Source organism: Thamnophis sirtalis, unplaced genomic scaffold (assembly GCF_051295495.1).
Source record: "Thamnophis sirtalis isolate CommonGarterSnake01/CBP01778 unplaced genomic scaffold, rThaSir2_p1.2 scaffold_3, whole genome shotgun sequence".
Taxonomy (NCBI): domain Eukaryota; kingdom Metazoa; phylum Chordata; class Lepidosauria; order Squamata; family Natricidae; genus Thamnophis; species Thamnophis sirtalis.
Window position 1 is genome coordinate 71989596 of NW_028261383.1, and position 21183 is coordinate 72010778.

Sequence of the window (21183 nt, forward strand, 5' to 3'; positions counted from 1 at the left end):
GATGACAATTGAGCATCTTTGGTTTTTCTAGGTCTATCTTCCAGTTAACTATTTACTTTCCGTGATAATTGCTGCTTTCCTTCACATTTCTTTTATAAAATTATAACTCAGCAAAGTCACTCTGGAGTCACTCTGGAGTCAGGCAATGTCAAAACGAAACAAACTAACAAACTGACATGAAACTATGACTCTTTGAGTGAAACTTAAAACTACAGCAATCTTCTTTATACTGGTCACTTGTGTTTATTTTTCATTCATTATAACCCCAAATATATATTAAGTACTATTTACAGACCATGTGTCCTTGATTGCATATTTGGTTTTGAGTCAGAGATGGGAACTTTTTCTACTATGTTACAGACAGAGGTGGGATTTAACTGGTTCGGGCGAACTGGTTGTTAAATTGCTGGCTGGCCCGGTCCCTTTCAGGAGTCCCCACATGCACTGTTTTGGCTACTAGGGGGCTGCAGGGAGGCCTCCTAGGGCCTAGGCATGGGGATGTGTGACGCGTCTTCCCTCAGCCTGATTTTGCTCCCAGGGGGGTGCAGGAGGCTGAGTGCTGCCTGTCACACCCCTGGCCATGCCCACCCAGCCAGTCATTAGGGCAGAGAACCAGTTGTTAAATTATTTGAATCCCACCACTGGTTACAGATCAAAGGTTAGGGAGCAATCACAATATTATGTACTGCTGAAATGAATAGAAAGGGAACAAACAATTATCTTCCTGATGTGCTTTTTCTGTCCAAACCAGAGAAGGGAAAGAGTGCTTGCTACTTTGAGGTGCCTCCTGGGCTTAAGAGAACCACATGCCAATTGGCAAATAACCTGCCCTTTGGGAATAATAGGAAAGAAGAGCTGAAGGGATGAAGCATTTTAATGTGCTTAGAAATTAAGGAAAGAAGTGAGTAATAATACTCCTTAGCAGGGCTGAGGCTTTCATGAAAGTTTGGCTATGACGATGAACTACTTTCTTCCTTTGGTAGTTTCACGGGTGCAGGCAGGCAGGCAGGCAGGCAGGCAGGCAGGCAGGCAGGGAGAAAGGAAGGAAGGAAGGAAGGAAGGAAGGAAGGAAGGAAGGAAGGAAGGAAGGAAGGAAGGAAGGAAGGAAGGAAGATTGAATGAGTCATAATGATGAGAAAAAAAAGGAAAGAAAAGCTATATTTCTGGGAATGAAAGTGCTGTGCATGCACATAAGTGCCTCTTTTTATTAGTTGTGATTAAATAACAGGAAAAAAATCATCTCTAACTCTCCAATTTTTACCTCAGATATGAATATTTTTCAATTCACAGTGTCCTGTATTTAGATAAAAGGCTTTTGAGCTTATTTTTAATTGGTACCCATTTTGATTTTTGTAACTGTGTTGGTTTGTTTGTATTATTAAACTTTGCTTTTGGTTTTATCTTTTTAATCCAGGATGAGCTATTTTGCTTCACAAAGTGGCAAATCAACACTTGAAAGAACTCAGCAGGTATTTCTCATTTTTCAAATAAAAAAACAGATTTTTCTGAGAAACCTTGAAAGCCATACTTGTCCAACTAAAAGGGTACCCCAGAGACATACATAGTACTTTGTAATTCACTTGAGAGTTTACTGATTACCTGAATTAACTAACAATACCTTTAGAGGATGCACTCAAATGATTTAAAATATTGTTCCATCTAAAAAAGTTTTTTTTCAATTTAACTATTATCCTTCAAAACACATACATAAAAGATTAATGGTTCCTAATGCTAATGGTACTTTAAAAACAAGAATTGGCAATGAATTCTAGAAAAACTCCTACTTACTTCTTTCTTATTTGGCTGTTACTATTTGATTTCTTGGAAGTTTCCTCTTACCACATAATTTCAGAGGCAGATAATATATTAGTAACACAGAAATACCAGGAAGTTTGTGAAGTTGCCTATCTGCCTTGAATCTTTCCTTTTGCTGTTGTCTCAGCTGCAGATTTCTGGCAAATATTTGATTATGCATTTTTGTCATATTTCCCCAAAAACACTTAAATAATCATTACACTATATAATATGTCTTTACTCCCCACCACAATTCATGAACAAACAATTAATCAGAAAACAGTAGATTTATGAGACCTCTAAATTTTTCACTCAAGTTAATCATTTATTTATTTTCAGTTTGTTTGTACTTCCCAACTCAATCATAACTTGTCATGGTTTAATACATACACACTAATATACACTTACATCATATTTCTATGTATAATTGAAATTATAATTAAGATAAAAAATGAATACAAGCTAGAAAAAAGAAAAGAAAGTGAAAAAAAGAAAAGAGAGAAGAGAAATAAGAATATATTAAAGAAAAGATACACACACACACACACACACACACACACACACACACACACACACACACGTACGTATATCTTATCTATAAACAAATCCTTAACGATCCAGGGAAGAAATAGTGAACTAAAAATCTTCAGAGGAAGAAGTGGCAAATTAAAGACTACAGTAGAAGATGAGAAGATCCGTTCTTTCTAATTCCTCTCCAGACAATGAGAGGACTTGAGATCAGCCACAAGTACTTCAGACAGTTGCTCTTCACAAGAGGAGCAGTGCAGAGGTGGGTTTCTGCCGGTTCACCCCAGATCAAGCAAACTGATAGTGGTGGCAGCAGGATGGCTCCTCCCACCCGCCCGGATGCTTCTGCACATGCACAGAAGCATCATGCGCTCATGAGCAAACAGGTAGTAAAATAAATTGAAACCCACCACTGGAGCAGTGGTCTCCAGCAGGTTTAGATCACTGAGACATGACACTGGGTTTGTATCTTTTCTTTTCTAATCAATTCCTTGATAGCAGCTTTTTAGCTATTAGGAACCTTTGGCTCAACAAGATTTATAGCATTGGATGAGTTTTAGCAAAATAACTTTTAAATACATGTTTAAAGACTTAAAATTCTTTTGAAATAAGCAGCAAAAGGTGATTAAAACTTTGATTTTGAGATTTTTTTTGGAATTTGGATTTTGGAAAGTTACAAATAGACTAAGGTTCCAGTTCAGGGATGGGTTTCAGCCAGTGTTACTGCTGGTTTGCTCATGCATGCACATGTGCAGTTAAATGGAAATTGTTCCATTGAATTGATCCAGGGAACCAGTTCGGGGGCATGGCCAGCCTGGGTTGCTGCCAGTTCTGCAACCCAGACCGGCATACCACAACCGGTTCAGCCGAACCAGTAGGAACCCACTTCTGGTCCAGTTGGATTTGAAATAAAATTTTGGAATTAATTGTAAGAATCCTTTCCATGGGAGATTCTTTTTGTTTAAAATTGTTTTTAAAAAAATTGATAGTATGTGTCTTAGGTGATTTGACACTAGAGGGAATCAGAAGGATTTAGAAGGAATGAAGATTACACTTAAAGAGATTAAAATTAAGATTATTACAAGTAAAGGTAGGGATAATACATCCACCTGCCCAATCAACTAACCTATTAAAATCCTGAATGTATACTCAGAAGGAAATCATTTCCAACAACATGCAGAAAGGTGGAAGTGAGGGGCTAATATGATTTATTTTTACTATGTGGCAATAAGTTGATTTCAACTCTACACCCCCTTAAAATCCCCTGGGAATTTTTAAAATGCATGTCAAGTACGTTCACAGACGAGGCAGTCAAGGCAAATGGCATCTGTATCACAACCTAAATTCTGCCTCTTGTATGCAACATCATGATGTAAACATGAACAGACAGTTTATTTCATTATATTACATAGCACACCTTTCTTTGTTTTGAGAATATTGTAAAAATTATGTTTAATAGAATGATAAAGGGAAAGGGACTATGAGTGATAAATAGAAGAAAATAACTGCAAGAAAACAAAAAAAAAATCGAAAGAAACAAATTCTATGCCCAGAAATGCTTGTAATAATAAAAAGGCATTGAGTTTTAGAGATTGCTATTGATGAAAAATAAATTTAGCTATGTTTCTTTTTATTAACTCATGCCTTTCTTTGGTTCTCTTATTTTATTTCTCTGCTTTTCCGCATAACAATCCTTACATTGAGAATGAACAGTATGATAGATATGTATTATGATGGATAATGAAGGTGAACTTGATTGGAGATACCAAGTTGGAATATGTTTAATCTCCATTTATCATCTAGTATAGAGGCTTTTATGCTCTTTGGACTCACAGTAGTAGTGATAATGAATATTTTTCACTAACAGCTCCGATTTGCTGTTGGTGTTCAACAGTAAGTATTATTTATTTTACTCTTTGTATAGCTGTAATTATTGTAATAAATATGAAATTTATTACAAATAAAACAAATCAAAACAATTGTACAAACAAAGAACTAGAACAACACACTATGTTGATACAATTTTTTTCTTGGGTGGAGAAAGGTAGAGTTTACTAGAAGCCAAGTGAAATATAGTAGTGCAAAACCAGAGCTGAAATTTGTGTACCAAAATCCCAAATGTAATTTTTTCCTCCTGAAGTTGCCTCCCATAGTTGGTTCCCTCGTGTCCAATCAAATTTAAAAGAAATATTTTTAGAACAGTCTTCTGAGGAATGCAGCTGTGCTCCATTCCCAAGCAGTTGACCTTGAGACTGCTTGGAAAATAATGGTGAACTTTCATTTCACCAAAGCATACTCCCCTCCCATCTGGCCCCCAGACTTAATGGCAGACTGGAACCAAAAGAAGCTCTCAAAGTGTAGTAACAGAGTATTGACTGAGGTGGCATCTGCCATCCCAAATGTGTTCCAGAGTGTCTACGGAAGTAAAGATATGCTGTTTGGAATTCCCTGCTCCCCAGCCCAGCCCTCCCTGCTAATCTAGTTCACCTACTTCTGCATTAGTCTTAATCAGTAATTTTTCATTTGATTCAAGTCCTCTTTCACAATGAAAGCCTGCATGGTATGATGATTAATGGATAGGCCTAGGTTCTGATACACCCTGATTCAAATCCAACTTAAACACTAACAGGACATTCATTGGGTTAATCTCCCTCAGCCCAGTCTATCCCGTAGGACTGTTGTATGAACAAAATAAAGGGAGAATTCCAGATAAGTCCCTCAGGAAACAAATCTAACAAACCGAATAATAAATCACTTCTTCATAAAGAGCAGCATTTCAGCATGCTTGAAAATAATATTTTCATTCTGGCAAAACCAGACAGTTGACAGTATACACTGACACTTCATTCTAAGTTTAACATTAATATCAAGTGAGGAATCTATTTCATACAAATATAATGCTTGCATGATATTTCATATACAAGTGATATAATACAAATAAGGCTGTAAACCTACAGTTGTTGACAAATGACCCATTTTCTGCTTGAAGATCTATCTCCCCCCTACTACCCATCACTTAATTAATTAACTGGTGCAGAGTGTATGTGGGATACCCATTGAACCATGCTTCAGATCTGTTCTCAAATACATTTTACCTAATTGGTTGTGCAAAATTTACATGAGATTGAATTTCATTTGGGACAAAAATCTTTCCAGGCAATTCTCCCTGGCAATGAAATTGACAGTGACACATGGCAAGGGGGACATATTCTTTTGTCTCACACTACCATTCTAACAATGGAAGGAATTCTTTGGCCTTGCTGTCAATATCATCTATCCAAATCTAATTGGATATGAATTTCTATGATGTCATCATGCTTCCTAATGGTATATTAGGCAGGCAACTGTCTTTCATGCTCAGTTTGAATACCAGCCCTAAGTGGAATAATACTAATGTAATTCTCAAGGTTCCCAGAAATATTGTACATACTGTGTTATAATGATCAGGTTTAGGTGAGTTTTAAATCACCACTGTCTTTCAGTGCAATCTCCTCCATGCAACTATTATTGTAAGGGGGAAATTCAAGAACAGAATAGTATATATATACCATGGGGAACGTCTTGGAAAAATGAAAATCACTCTAGTGAATAGTACAAGTCGTACAAGATAACTGAAACTTCAATATAAATACTATTGTGACAGAATTTGCACAATGAGGAGCAGTGGGAAAGAGTTTTGGAAACGCATATCTTTCCCAAAGAGAGACCCAAATTGAGAAACTGAACAATCTTCAACTGGATGAGGGAGGAGGAAAGAGGTTGGGTCTATATCTAGCAGGTTAGAAAGTTATAGCTTTAGTCTGACAAGATTCTGTTCATTAGATGAAAGCAAATAAAGGATTGAACTCAATTGGATTTCTCAGTATTGTCTCTGGGCTTAGGGTTGACAATTATGTTATTATTGCTGTTGTGATCTCTAACCAGCTAAAAGTTTCTGGATTATGTTCAAGCAACTTCTTCCATCTTTTGAAATTCATCTTAAATTTGAAAATTAATTCTTGTACTTACTCAGAAAAAAAGGCTAAATACAGTGAGGCTTATCTGCTGGTAAATTATAAAATACATATGACATATATTGGTATAGAGACAGAGACATAGATATACACAAAAGAACACCAATGCCTTTTGTCAAGTTGTTGATTATTACATCATCCCACCATTTTTTTTAAAAGGTGGGGTTTCTAAGTACTAGAGTTTCCCAAGCCAACATTCATGCCTTTTCTTACAGCCTTTTGTTTTGAATATGATAGACTCACCAGAATATTTGTAGTGTAAGCACTGTTGATGGCAATTGCATTAACCAGCAAATCCATTGTTTTGGCTGGAATAGAATCTGGGTCAGGGATCTCTTTGTAATGGACATCTCCAACAAAGGCTTGTACTACTGTCATTCGGTTAGTTGTTAATGTCCCTGTTTTATCAGAGCAGATGGCTGTAGCATTTCCCATAGTCTCGCATGCATCTAAGTGACGGACCAGGTTGTTATCTTTCATCATTTTCTGAAAGGCAAAGCATACAGATAAATATTTTATTCTTATAGAATGCATAGTCATTTAAAAATAATTTTATTTATAAAATTTATAAAATATGGTATAAGAAAGTATAAGAAAATAATTTTATATAAATTAAAAATTAAAACAATATGTTAATATTCATCGAATTATATTTATTATTGATAACACTTATATATGCTCAAGTACACAAATTAATTTGCATTCACTTCCTAAAACTGTGAAATTAATAAGACTCAAATATACTATATGCCAAGAGCCACTCGACAGTGAGATGGGTGGCATATAAATTTTTAAAAATAAATAAATTAAAGTAATGTAATGTAATATAAATAATATAATATAATATGATATGATAATATGATAATATGATATGATATAATGTAATGTAATATAATATAATATAATATAATATAATATAATAATATAATATAATATAATATAATATAATATAATATAATATAATATAATATAATATAATATAATATAATATAATATAATATAATATAATATAATATAATATAATATAATATAATATAATATAATATAATATAATATAATATAATATAATATAATATAATATAATATAATATAATATAATATAATATAATATAATATAATTAATAAGGTGATTTTGAAACTTTTCAAGAATATGAGGCAAAGAATTATACGATATTGTAAAAAAAAAAGGACATAACATGGCTACCTATTCATTGCCATAAAGTGTCAATAAATAATCATGATTTGCCTTTTTTATTCTTTCTAGCAAACAATAGTCTGCACTAGAGTATTAAATGTTATGTTAACAGTTTCTAATTAAAATTGTTCCTTTACCAACATTATTAATTTAATAGTTACCCTCATGATGCCCTGGAATTAATCTTTGTTGTGTATACCACAACAAATATTAATAAAATTATGAACATTATAATACAGAAAGAAAAGGAAAGAACATGTATTCAATGAAAAGGTTCTACCAAAGGAATGCTGCACCACTGAAGAAGCTTGATAATAGGAACTAAATAGGGCAGAACATTGTCATTAAGAAATTAAAATGGGAAATTAGGTAAGAATTAGTAAATTGATCAAAATTTAAATGGGGCTTCATGCAAATTAATATTAAACATATCCTGGCCTTTATCATGCATTATCTAAAAGTCTAAATTGGTAGAGTTTAGATCAGATGGTAACAATTTCAATAGTGTAACTCTATTATGTAAAGAGGAACATCCTGTTATCCTGTTATTTTCATATCAGAGAATAACCCTGAATTCCAACCTTCCAGAGAAAACGAAAAAAAATATCTCTATCCATATCTTCAATATTGTGCCTTATTTTATATATCTCCACTAGGTAGTACCTAGAGAAAACCCCAGATGATAAGCCATCATTTCATGTATCCTTTTTTGTACTTTATCCAGCTCTAGGGTGTTTTTCTTTCTGTGTGCACAACCAAAACTTTACATAGAATTCCAATTACAGTCTCATCATAATTTTACATAATGGCACTAATGCATTGTCAGTTCTATTTTCAATTCTCTTCTTTTGAATTTCAAGTAAGGGATCTATTTTTAAAGCAGCCTGGGTTGACTTTTTCATCTCCCTCTTCAGCATGATTGCATGCTACCAGCTCCATAAATTTTAGATTCATTGAATTGGAAAGTTAGGATTTCTAGAGCTAACAGAATGTTGATACCAGTACAGGGATCAAATAATATTTCAAAGGTTTTGCTGCACAGTCCTGAGAGCCTGCTTATGTCAAACTACTTAGCAAAGATGAATCAAATAAAGTACAAGAATGAAAAGAGACGGCAGCTGGCATAATATTAATTTAGCAGGTTGTTCTGTAAAGAAAAAAAGCCTCAGATCAGAATGTACCTTCAGAGAATTTTTTGCCCCCTCTCTTTGTTTAAAAGTATATGCACAGATATTCACTGAAAGTAATAATACTGCATAACAACAACAACATATATTCCATGACTCGACATCATATGCTTCCTGCCACAACTTGTTAACCACTTCAAAGTATCATAGAGTTGGAAGGGTTTTAGAGGTAACTGATTCAAATTGCTTAGTGCTTGCTAGGGAATTCTGGGAGTTGAAGTCCAATGTCTTAAAGTTGGCAAGGATAAGAAACATTGTACTTAGAGCATTTCTGACAGATGATCATTCAGATTCTATTTGAAGACTTCTGGTGACATTATTAGTTTTTTATTTCAATTTATATGGCTACCCATCTCCGATTCATGACTCGGGATGATTAATTAGAAAACACCTTAGAACAATATAAAACATTAGAAATAACATTGTATACATAATTAGTAGTTAAAAACCAAAATAAAAACCAAACAGTTAAAAGTTAAGTTAAAAAAAACAAAACAACCAGCAACAAAACAATGCAAGGATTGCACAGGCTCTGCCACTCATCTGAATCCTTAAGCATACAACCATTTCTTTCAGACTTGTGGAAAGCCAGCAGTGTCAGGGAAAACCTCATCTCTGGGGAAGTGGTGTTCCAAAAGAGATAGAAAAGATGGCAGTGCTTGTTAGAAAGAAGACATAGCATGCCTTTCATGCCAGACCTAATGGATGGTTAGAAATAACAGGAGAGAGATGCCTCCTATTAGCTGGGGCCATGCCTTGAAGGGCTTTATATTTTGAATTGAACCTGGAAGCACCCTGGCATCTGATGCAGTTTGTAGAACAGAGCTGTAATGCGCACTGATTGGGGACTGCATATAATTGCCTAGGCCACTGCATTCTGTGATAGCTGCAGCTTCTGGAACCTGCTCAAGGGCAGCCCCGTATAAAGTGAATTGCAACAGTCCACTTGGGAGGTAATTAAGGCATGAGTGACCATGAGCAAAGCTCTCCTATCCAGGATCAGGCATAATTGGAAGACAGCAGGAAACTTTACGAGGCTATCTGCATCATTGGCTAACAGCTTATACAGATTGGAAGCTCCTCTTGGGGCCTAGCCTGAATCTCCTTTGCTCATATTTCAACCCAATGGTTCTGATCCTGTTCTTTGGAGCAATAATTGCGCTCCCTTCAGATATTTCATGACTATATTGCTTCTCAGCCAACATTTCTGTAAGCCAAAGAAATCCAGATCCAACCTTGCATATAATATACATGTCAGGAAACCTGCACTGTAAGCAAAAGAATTCTATCCAAAGCAACTATATCTTAAATTTTTATTTAATGTTGAGAATTGTGTCAGCTGCCCTTTTTTCTCCCCTACTTTACATTAACACCACAAAGTTAAACAGTCATATAGCATTTACAGTACTGATCTTTTTTAAATACTTCTTTTTAAAGCCTCTTTTGTACAATTAACCAGTGAAACAGCTTGCCTTCAGAAGTTATGGGTTTTCCATCATTGGAGAGTTTTAAGAAGAGATTGGGCATCCGTTTGTCCAGAATGGTCTAGGGTCTTCTAAGCAGAGACGCTGGACTAGAAAACCTCCAGTGTCCCTTCCAATTCTGTTATTTTGTTATTGTTACTATCTATCCCAAAATAAACTAAAGAAACCAGAGTGAAATCGTTAAACGGGCAGAAACGGTGTCCTGTAAGCCTTAAGGTTTTGTTATAGCCAGAACTGGTCTATGAAACTAGTCTGAAACTGAATTATCTTCTATCAGAATCTTTCATGTCACATTGTCTTGGACAAGAAAAAAACTAGTCTGGAGAACAAAATGGAGAATTGGGCCTTAAAATCCTTGAAGAAGAATCTATTTTCTGAACACATTAGAAAAATCAAGCAAACATTGGCCATTGTGCAGCTTTTTATGACATAAAATACATCAAAGAACAGAAGGTACTCCAGCATTCAAAACAAATTGTCCTCCCTCCCACCTGCTCCCAAAAATCTCTGTAGGAGCTCCACTAACAGTTAATGGCAATGATAGAGTACAAAGTGTGCTCATCACAATAGCAAGTGCATACAGCTTCCATAACACCATTAAAAATCTTAGTTCTGTAAGTAGGTAACACAGTCTTATTCTCCTAATGAAAATCTTCATTATCACTTCTTTGCCCTTAAATATTTAAGACTAGCTCCTAGTTCCAATCAAATACATGAATATATTTTCGTTTAATTTACTAACAAAATATCATAGTTTTGAAAAGATTTACTGGAAAATAACATTATTCTAAGAGGAGGGGAGCATGATGGCTCAGTGGTTAAAGAAGCTGAACTTGTCAGAGGGAAAGCTGACAGCCTGGATTTGAGACCTGAGTGTTGTGCAATGGGTTGAACTCCCATTACCTGCCCCAGCTCCTGCCCACCTAGCAGTTCAAAACATGCAAATAGCAATAGCAATAGCAGTAGACTTATATACCGCTTCATAGGCCTTTCAGGCCTCTCTAAGCGGTTTACAGAGAGTCAGCATATTGCCCCCAACAATCTGGGTCCTCATTTTACCCACCTCGGAAGGATGGAAGGCTGAGTCAACCCTGAGCCGGTGAGATTTGAACCGCTGACCTGCTGATCTAGCAGTAGCCTGCAGTGCTGCATTTAACCACTGCGCCACCTTGGCTCTTAAATGCAAGTAGATCAATAGGTATCACTTTAGTGGGAAGGTAACAGCATTCCGTGCACCTCACCATATAGTCATGCTGGCCAAACGAACTCAGAAATGTCTTCAATGCTGTCTCCCTTTGCTAAAAAATGAAAATGAGCACTGCCCCCTAGAACTGGGCACAATTATATAGAAGAAACCTTTTCCTTTACCTTTAATAATATATATATATATATATATATATATATATATATATATATATATATATATATATATATATATATATATATATATATATATATATATATATATATATTAGTGTTGAGACTGCTACTTACTTTTACAGAATAAGCAAGGGAGATGGTAACTGCCAGCGGAAGTCCTTCTGGAACAGCAACTACAAGCACAGTCACACCAATAATGAAGAACTTGACAAAATACTGAACATATACAGGTGTGCATTCAGGCAGCCATGGCTTTTTCTTGACAACGAAGTTTTCAATACTAAAGTATAGTACTAAAATGATGACAGTAATTGCTGACATTACTAAACCTGGAAGAGACAAACATATTTTTTATTGTAAAAGCAATTTTTTGTGTAATGTAACAATCGTATTTTCAAAAATAAAATCTGCTCATTTATATATTACATCAGAATAGAACCTTCCTAGTCTAAGACATAGGAATGACAAAGATGCCCAGAGCCATTTTGTTACAACATGGGCAAACAAACAACAAATAAATGATGTCAGATTGGATAAATCCAAGTAATTTACTAGCCGTTCTTTGGGACATCAGAAGACACCACAGTTTAAGCCTTTAGTCTAAAATAGTTCCATCAATGCTATAATGCTTTTCTCTTATTCTTGGAGAGACATTTTATATTAAAAGGAAATGGGGAAAAGAAAGAGAAGGTTCTAGAGCAGGGCTGTCAAACTCACGTCCCACAGGCCAGATGGGTCACGCGCTGGCCACACCACACATAGTTTAGTGAAGTGGGGGGGGGGAGTTGCAATATGTCACATGACAATGTTGTGACATTAGTTTTACACTCCTGTTCTACAGAAAGGATTATGGGAAGGGTTATAAATACCTATAAAATGGAGGAAAAATTAATGCAAGAAATATGAATTTAGTTATGCAACTGATTTCAGATGCCAGAGGTTTCTAGGGTTAAGGATGAAGATTGAAATAGCCATCAGGAACTTCAATGTAAGGAAAATTACTAGAAAAGAAGATGAGGAATTTCCCTTCTTTGAATTTCCTTCAATAACCTGGAATTTGAGGCACAGCTTTCAAAAACAGTGAGTTTTTGTGTGTGATCCAATTCCAACATTCTTAATAATGTGATAATGTTAGTAATAATGGTTTTTATCTACTCATTATCAGATTGTTAACCTTCTTACAACACCTTCTGTCTTTGTAGTTTAATGATACACACTTTTTTCAACAAAGCATGTAATTAGCTTGCATATTTATATTCAAAGTGACATGCAAACTGCTAAATTTAAACCAAATTACTCTAGTCATTTCAAGTTTTGACCATGAAAAGTGAAAGATGAAAGATGAGTTAATTTGTAGAAATAAAAAGAACACTGTTAGATATACATATCTATGGGTCACTGAAATGTCATAACATCAGCAAAAATATAGGAATAAAGATTTATTACAACTATCATAGTTGTAATAAGAAATTTTAAAGTCTCTTCCACTATATATACTTGGTACAGTGTCTCCTTAAAAGTGCATAATACCCAAGTTTAAGAACACTGATATATTCAATATACAATTGGAAAAAAATGCTATGCTCATATCAAATGGTATATAGATGTCTTCATGCTGCCTTCAAGATTTTTATTATTTCTTTGCACTGAGTTTCATTTTATAGTGTGAGTTGTTTCATATTTGAACTGCTTTTAATTTGAAACAACCTGTTTTGAACAGAAAAAGGATATTTCAAATTTGGGACATGTTGCAAATCCCTGCTATGGCCAATTGCTAATTTGACCCATTTTTGTGCAATAATAAAAAATAAAATGTTTATAATTATAATTGCACATTCCAGATGCAATGGGGAAGAGAAGAAATATTTTTTCTCTTGTGGATAGTAAGAATAGTTTTGTTGTAAATTGTGGTTTGATGATGATTAATAAATCAAAGTTGTTTGAATGTACACATCATGATACTTACAAACCATATTTATTCTTTATGTATCAATCTAAAACCAAACAAATATACTTTGATTTAGCAGCGCATGTGAACTAATAGTATGTTAGATAGTTGATGATTTGCTCTCTCAAATTTTCTAGGACAGTTTTAACATCAAAACTCAGAACACTACTCTAATACAGTTTTCCACTTATGTACAGTATCCATGTGCATCTTACCTGCTTTGCCTATTTGGACAGCCAATTTAGTTAGCTTTCCTTGGAGGACAGATTTCTCTTTCTTAGGCATGTTGGCTTTCCTCTTGTCTTTATCATCTCTCTCTCCACCTTCAGCACTCTTGAGTGGCTGCATCTCCATTGCAGCTGCCCCATCCTGCTGTTTGGCTTAAATACAAAGCAGTATTTGGGGGGATTATAAATTCCTTTAAAAAGCTAAGAATCAGGATTATAATTTTAATAGGATTATAAATAACCATTACTGATTCTTCATACTATAAAGAACTTTGAATATAAGATCTTTTGCTACTTTAACTTCAGCCTGGACAATTAATCTATGCAGTTAATCTATGCATTCAGCTGCAGACTGAGTAATCATACATTATTAAATAAAAATATACTTTTACTACTTTTTACAATAATTGTGTATATTTACAATTGCATACTCATAAATCTACCATTTCTCCAACAGTGCTATAGTGTTTCATGGTATGTTTTGAATTTATACAGTGTTTCTATATGAATTAAAAAGAATTTAACATTTTTAGTTTATATAGTTTTTTAATTTATTATGATTCTAAGCTGCCCAGAGTTATCTCGAGGAAAGATGAGCAACCTATAAATTCTACAAATAATAAAATAAAATTTTTCTCCATGACAGTCAGAAAGTGGACTGAATCTATGGCATATATAAAAAGGTCTATGAAGAAGGTTTTTTCTTTGGTTTAAAAAGTATAATTTAGACATAGTATATTAAATGCATGTTTATAGATCATAGATTTTGAACAGACAGATGATAAAGGAAATACTGTCACATACTTGCTGAAAAATTTAGGAAACTGAATATATGCAATCCGGTCTTTCAATTCCAGGCTGTATGCATGCATGCGCATGTTTATGATTGTGTGTCAGTAACGGTATCCTATTATCTTCACTACCGGTTCGGTAGCGGGAGTCCACGCATCCATGTGCTCGCTTCACTCGCTACACACACTGAAGGTGTGTGTAGCATCAGGAAAGACTGACAGTTTGTGAATACTTGGTATTTACCCCAGCCCCAACTCCCAATTTGAACCTCACTAATATTCTGCTCTCTAAAGTAATTTTAACAATCTCCCTTCATATAAAGAACATTACCTTTATTCTGGCTGTTTTCCATATTCCCATCCTGCATTTTGCCTACATGATGAAAATTGTAGCAGACAAAAAAAAAATCAACAAACAAACAAAAAACAAACACACAATAAACAATCAGTACACAGAAAGAGCATGAGAAGGACAAAATTTAAATTTAAAAAGCAATAAAAATATGATCATGTTTTAAATAAAATGTAATGCCCATTGAGTTATTTATATGCACAAATGATCTTCCTGGACAAAATTTTGCAACTACATTAATACATTTGCCACTGAAGACTTCCCCATCAATTATGTATTAATAACAGTCATACATATTTTAAGGCAGTATGGGTTGTACAACTCAGCACCTAAATTAATCATTCCAAAGTATCCAAAGAGGTGTTTTTCAACAGCAGCGGGGGAAGGGGGAAGCAAAGGGCAATAAACCAATGAAAGCAGCATCATGACGCAAACTCCCATAATACCCCAAAGAAGCATATTCTCACTTCTGTCATTCTGACCAAGTACTGAGATCTTATGGGTGCCATTTTTCAAATGTTTCACACTGGTAGTTATGCAGAGTCTCCTATACTGGGTGTCTTATGGTAACCGACTTTTAAGAAGCTTTCTGTACGATTTTAAATGTATCATATTATAAAGGAGCTTGTAATGTATTTTAAGGACCTGGAACGGTTTGTCATCTTCTGCTGCTTCCTAATCCAGGGGTGTAATAGGATAGATTCAATAAGGATTGACATAAATTTCAGAGAAAAATTTAATCAACTAATCTAATCTAGGACCAATTTAGTGTGGTGGTTAAGGTAACAAGCTCGAGAATGGGGTATTGTTAATTCCACGCCTGCCTTAGAAACCATCTGAGTGGTTTCGACCACTTACTCTCTCTCAGCCCTATGTGAACATATTCTGAAATCCTGTCAGGAAAACTGCAGACGCTTGTCCAGGCAGTCCCCAGAAGTCAATATAATTATAATAAGATGTTTGTAATCAATACCAGCTTATGGTTTTTAAGTCTCTTTATCAGCTAGAAGCCTGGGACTACAATGCTCATGTGGCTTAGATTTCTGACCTAGCCATAGTTCATCCCTCTTAATACAGAGCTTTAGAGTAATTTTAAAGATATTTTTTTTCAAAAATTGAAAAAAAGATAACAGGCCCAGTGGCTTGTTCTGACATCTGAAGAGTAAATAGGCTACTAAAAGCATTTCATAGATATTCTCTCCAGGCTCCTAAAATGAACATTTTTCTTCTGGAATATAAGTGTAGAAGGCATAAGAAAAAAAAAAACCTCAATTTTGTCCCCCAACATTCACGTTCCCTTTCTTTTGAATGTATTCAGAATACAAGTAAAATGTTCAAAGCAGCCACAATAATTTCCAGGTCATGCTGCCTGGTGCTCATCCGTTCCGAAATACTGATATCTCCTAGGGCTGCACTTTGCAGAGAAATCCTTTGCTAATTTTTTCAGTTCAGAAAGCTCTGCTAAAGTTTCAACAATTGCAGAACAAAAATTACTGATCAAATTCTACATGGGAAGCTCAAAGACCATAAAGCTTTTAGTCCACAACAAAATCTAGGCATTGCCTCAGACTAATAAAAATTAACATTTTAAAAAGATATAAATGCTAAAAATACTAGAAGTATTTCTAATATATAATTTCCAGCCTCTTTGTTTATGCTTTTTTAATGATATTTAATTGTAGTTTGAAACGTAACATAAACAAAGTTTGTTATGGACATAGTATTACAATATGCAAATCTAATAGGTCTAGGTATTTATGACAAATCAGATTATATCATATGATTAGTGAGATTATACATGGCAAAATAATCCAAAATATTGACTTAATGTTTAGAAGAACAAAATTCATTAAAATTTCTGATCTTTATTGATTGATGTGAAATAACTAAGGACATTTGAAATAACAAAATTCCTGCAAAGGAAATAAAAGGAAAGGAAATAAAGTTCAAACTTCAATTCAGTATAGAAAAGTGTTTGGTAATTCACAAATCATTCCACATTGATTTCAGCAATTCACTGTAACTTCATTGTCATTCCTTTACATCCATCCTCCCCCTCCCCCGGAATGAATACAAACTCTCAAATAGTATCTTTTAATATGTACTTTTCGAAAATAGTTTTGTCATGAATTTGTAATAAGGAATTGCATGTAATGTTGACATTAGCAAGGAATCCTTCATGTCCAATTAATTATTGTAAAACTGATTTACTATTGTTTAACCATTATAATTATTTGTCTGAAATGAGCAAATTCATATAATAGAAATTATATAAATAAATACATAAATTCTTTACAATTACCACAAACTCAAATTAAACTCTTTTCTGTAATGAAAATATGACGCCTATTTTTTTAAAGTTCTTTTAAATGTTTTATATCCATTATTCTGGGAGAATACCTTTATTGTATATACAATTACCAAAAATGATTTCATGTTCTTTCTTCAGAAAAGGAAATATTATAATATTGCCATGTGTTAAAATATTGGCATACAAAATCCTTCAGCATTAAATCCTTAGAATGGAGGAAAATGTCCACCAGGGTTTAGTTATGTCTAACTATTTTAAACATCTTAACCTGATATTTTATAATCTACTTTTTATTGCATTTAAACTACAATTTAAGCATCTTTTTCTCAAGATTTTTCTTCTTCACTGAAATAGTAAGAGATGGAGCCTCTGAATTTCTCTGAATTCTTGAGACACCAAATCAAGCAAGAATTAACTAACATTCAGACAGGTCCTCCAGAATGGCATCAGACATAATAGCTGAAAATATCTTTTTTCTCTGGCTGGGATTACTATGGAAAAAATGTTTTTATTTTAAAAAGAAAAAAACTTAGCCAAGATTGTGGGGGCTTCTGTCTCTTGGCTCTCTTCACTAGAGAGCTTATCTTGCCATGGTTTTTCACTGCCAACCTGTCACAACTGACTTCCCTTAAAAGCTTCAAGTACCTATAGAATGAGAAAGGCATGTCTACAAGCCACACATTTTTATGCTTGCAATATAGTGTTTACACCTTAGTCTATAGATTGCTTTGGTGGATATGACTTCTTTCAATTCCACGTTATCTATTACAAGGCTTAGTCTTAACAGTCTTAATGTGTTAAGATCTCAGACTTTATTATACAATAATAATTTGGACATTTCAACACAGCCAGAGTTTTACACTGTACTTTCCTAGATGCAAAGAAAAATGTCTGAATACTAGTTTTGTCTGGTGAAAGCGGAAGCAAAATAAATAGCAGATGTAGGCTAGAATTTAGTTAAAATCTAATTACTATGTAAAGCATTTTCAGATTAATGTTCTACACAAAAAGAGTGTCCCAATATCCCTGCTCATTCACCCAGACACCGTATGACCCAGGCCTTTGGCAGCTCCCAGCCAATATGGTGATGGGCAGCAATGGTGGTGCTGAGGGGATGACTGAAGGGGCTGTGTGGGGGCAGCATGCAATAGAATTGGTGGCAGGCTGGGGGAGAGAGAAAGAGATATGGGGATGTACAGCTGCTGGCATTGTGGGGGGAAGGAGACGGTGTGAGGCTGCTGGCATTGCGGGGGAAGAGTGATGTTATGTAGTGGGGGAGAGTCGAACTGTCCATTTGGTGTCAGGCTGGCAGGATCAGGTGTGGCTTCCCATTTTCACCACCCCACTCCAATATTGTCTCTGTGCCTGGACTCTGGTCTGATGCCAACAGGCAGTTTAACTGCCCTCCCAGCATGCCATCATCTTCCCCCCCCCCACAATGCCATCACTGCACCTCTTGATTTCTCTTCCAGCCTACCACCAATTGTTTTGCATGCTGACCCACCACAGCCCCCTCAATCATCTCCTCAGCACCAGCACTGCCACCCACCACCCAATTGGCTGGGGGCTGTTTGCCAAGTGCAGCCAAAGGCCCAGGTCTGGGCAAATGAGTAGGGAGGAAGGGCCAGGAGCGGAGGGCAGAGGTCCATTGTCTGTGGAGAATGGCCAGTGGAAGGCCAGAAGAGGAAGAAAGCTGGCTGTAAATCAGCTGAGGTGGATGGCTGGGGTCAAAGGCCAAGGGTCAGTGCCAAAACATCCCATTCTGATGTAAATATTTTAAATATAGAATGTTGCAAAGAAGACTGTAATGTGTTTTAAATTACACACATTTCAGGTTTGCACAAGGTCTTCTGCTACTCCATAATCCAGGGGAGAATTAGAATTAACTCATTAAGGTTGTCATGAAATTCAGAGAAGAACTAAAATAGGCAGAGCTTATCTCAAAATATGCACTTATCACAATAGCCTTTCCTCACACTTCTTCCACTTGCTATGATAAATATAATTAACATAATACAACACAAAACAACATAACACAACATAAATAAATGAGAATCAAGGGGGTGTAGTGGTTAAGCACCATGTTAGGAACCAGACATAGGCCCAAAACCACAGGGATGATTCACTGAGTCACATTCAGTCACTGGAAGAAAGCAAGAATAAACTATTTCTGAAATCTTGTCAATGGATATAATCTGATACTAGCATCACCTAAGTATTCAACTTACCATTTACATCTCATGACTAAATTGAAACTAATGCTTTGAATGTCTTCCTTTTTTGCCATTTTTGTTTTGTTTTTGAGGCAGAGGAAACATCAGCTTAAAGAAAAATATAGGATATATACTTACCCACAATTTTTTTGCCCCTATTTTTTGCCCCTGGTAAAATTCAATTAGATCAATATCCAGGTTTATGGATCTACGCTTTTATTATTAAGAGTATCAGCCATAATGTTGATGCCAAAGAATAAAATGAAGAATAACAAAAATATTTCACAATATACAAATATTTCATCTAAATCTCAGATTAAAATTCCCCATTCACGCTTAAATTTATTTCCTTATATGGAATTTATAATATGAACATGCTAAGAAATGGAGAGGCAGGTCAAAGACACATTCCAAATTTCAAAAATAAAGATTTTTTTTTCAAAGGAGGAAAAATGCATGAAACCATATTCAAGCCACCTGGATAACTTATAAAATATGTTACACTGGCATCATAATCTATGGAAAATGCTTAACTTGGTGCTGAGAAAAATTGGTGGGACAACACAATGAAGTGCATTAATACTATTTGTGCATTAATACTATTTGTGCTTAAGCCAAATTCCTGATCACAGGAAGATTATTTTCCCAAAGCTACATTGAGACCATGAATGCTTATGAGAGTGCCACTTTGGAAAAATAGAATGAGAAACAAAATAGACAATCATGCCATCTTTCAAGTATGGATTGGGAAGCATGGAAACAACAGTTTGATGCTGAAAACCTTTACAAGGAGAAAACTGATTTGAAACATACTTGAAGATGGTCTTTAAAATCTGATTCAACAATAAAAGTCCTTAATTCCTACTTGAGTCTGATTTGAAAAGATTCCTAGGTTCCTAGTTGTTCTGATCCCAGTGTTCCATGAGTGAGAAATTTGGCTGGCTATAAAGTATTGGCTGTGTGGCATCTCTTATAAGCTCTCACCCAGTAACCGCATGCACATCCCACATCTGTGCAGTTCAGGAGAGAAAGCGGGAAGCTGATAGAGTTGAGAGAAATTGTTCAAATAAAAACAATCCCGGTGTTCTTAACGTACCATTGACTAAGCTGGTATTTGCATTATCAGTGGCAATTGCACTTGCTGCCCCATCTGTAGTTGAAGGAGGATGGAAGGAGGAATGGGAAGAATCTACTGAGTAATAATGAATAAAAGAAAAAAGAAAAATAATAATAATATGAACAAATTCACATGACAGAAACATTTATGGACTAATGTGGCTTTATTTTTTTTCCAAAACATAGTTGTTTTAAAGTAAGCAACATAATGTCTAGAAATGAATGCTATTACAAGAATGTTACAGAAGTGGAGAACAAAAACTCATACATGGAATATTATATATAAAAGGAAATGTGAAAGACATTTAACAGGGTTAACAAACTTTAACAAAGTTGGTGAGAAACTGACTTTACATAGTACTTCTAATGCCTTTGTTCCACTATGCAGACATTCTTATGTTACATTTTTTAAAAACTGAAGGAAAAATACTTTTAAAAAATTCTGCATTCATAAAAACCATCTATCTATCAATGATAGATTATATTTTAAACTATACTAAAATATCTCAATATCCATAATTAATTAAAAATCCATCTGAAAAATACCCTATTTAAAACCCCTGATTTATTAATAAGGAACCATTTTCAGTGCTAAACCTGATAGTGTTTTTTGAAAACTCGAGAGAACATCCACTAATGATGTT

General features: G+C 34.8%; 1 protein-coding gene across 11 annotated transcripts in view; it reads right to left on the reverse strand.

The window, feature by feature from the left end:
• The window catches only part of ATP2B2 (ATPase plasma membrane Ca2+ transporting 2), a 134372-nt gene that overhangs the window by 48726 nt on the left and 64463 nt on the right, over positions 1 to 21183 (reverse strand). For 4 of the 11 annotated variants that reach the window (XR_015695906.1, XM_087709119.1, XM_087709127.1 and 1 more), the window contains exons 6-10: positions 20520 to 20615; positions 14879 to 14920; positions 13745 to 13909; positions 11696 to 11910; positions 6579 to 6821 (exon numbers count right to left, since the gene is read on the reverse strand). Coding sequence is in view for 10 of the 11 variants with exons in the window: in XM_087709119.1 (XP_087565245.1) it covers positions 6579 to 6821; positions 11696 to 11910; positions 13745 to 13909; positions 14879 to 14920; positions 20520 to 20615 (761 nt within the window). In the remaining variant the exon portion in view is untranslated. The remainder of the gene's footprint in view (positions 1 to 6578; positions 6822 to 11695; positions 11911 to 13744; positions 13910 to 14878; positions 14921 to 20519; positions 20616 to 21183) is intronic. The other 7 variants (XM_087709128.1, XM_087709122.1, XM_087709125.1 and 4 more) reach the window with 4 other exon arrangements.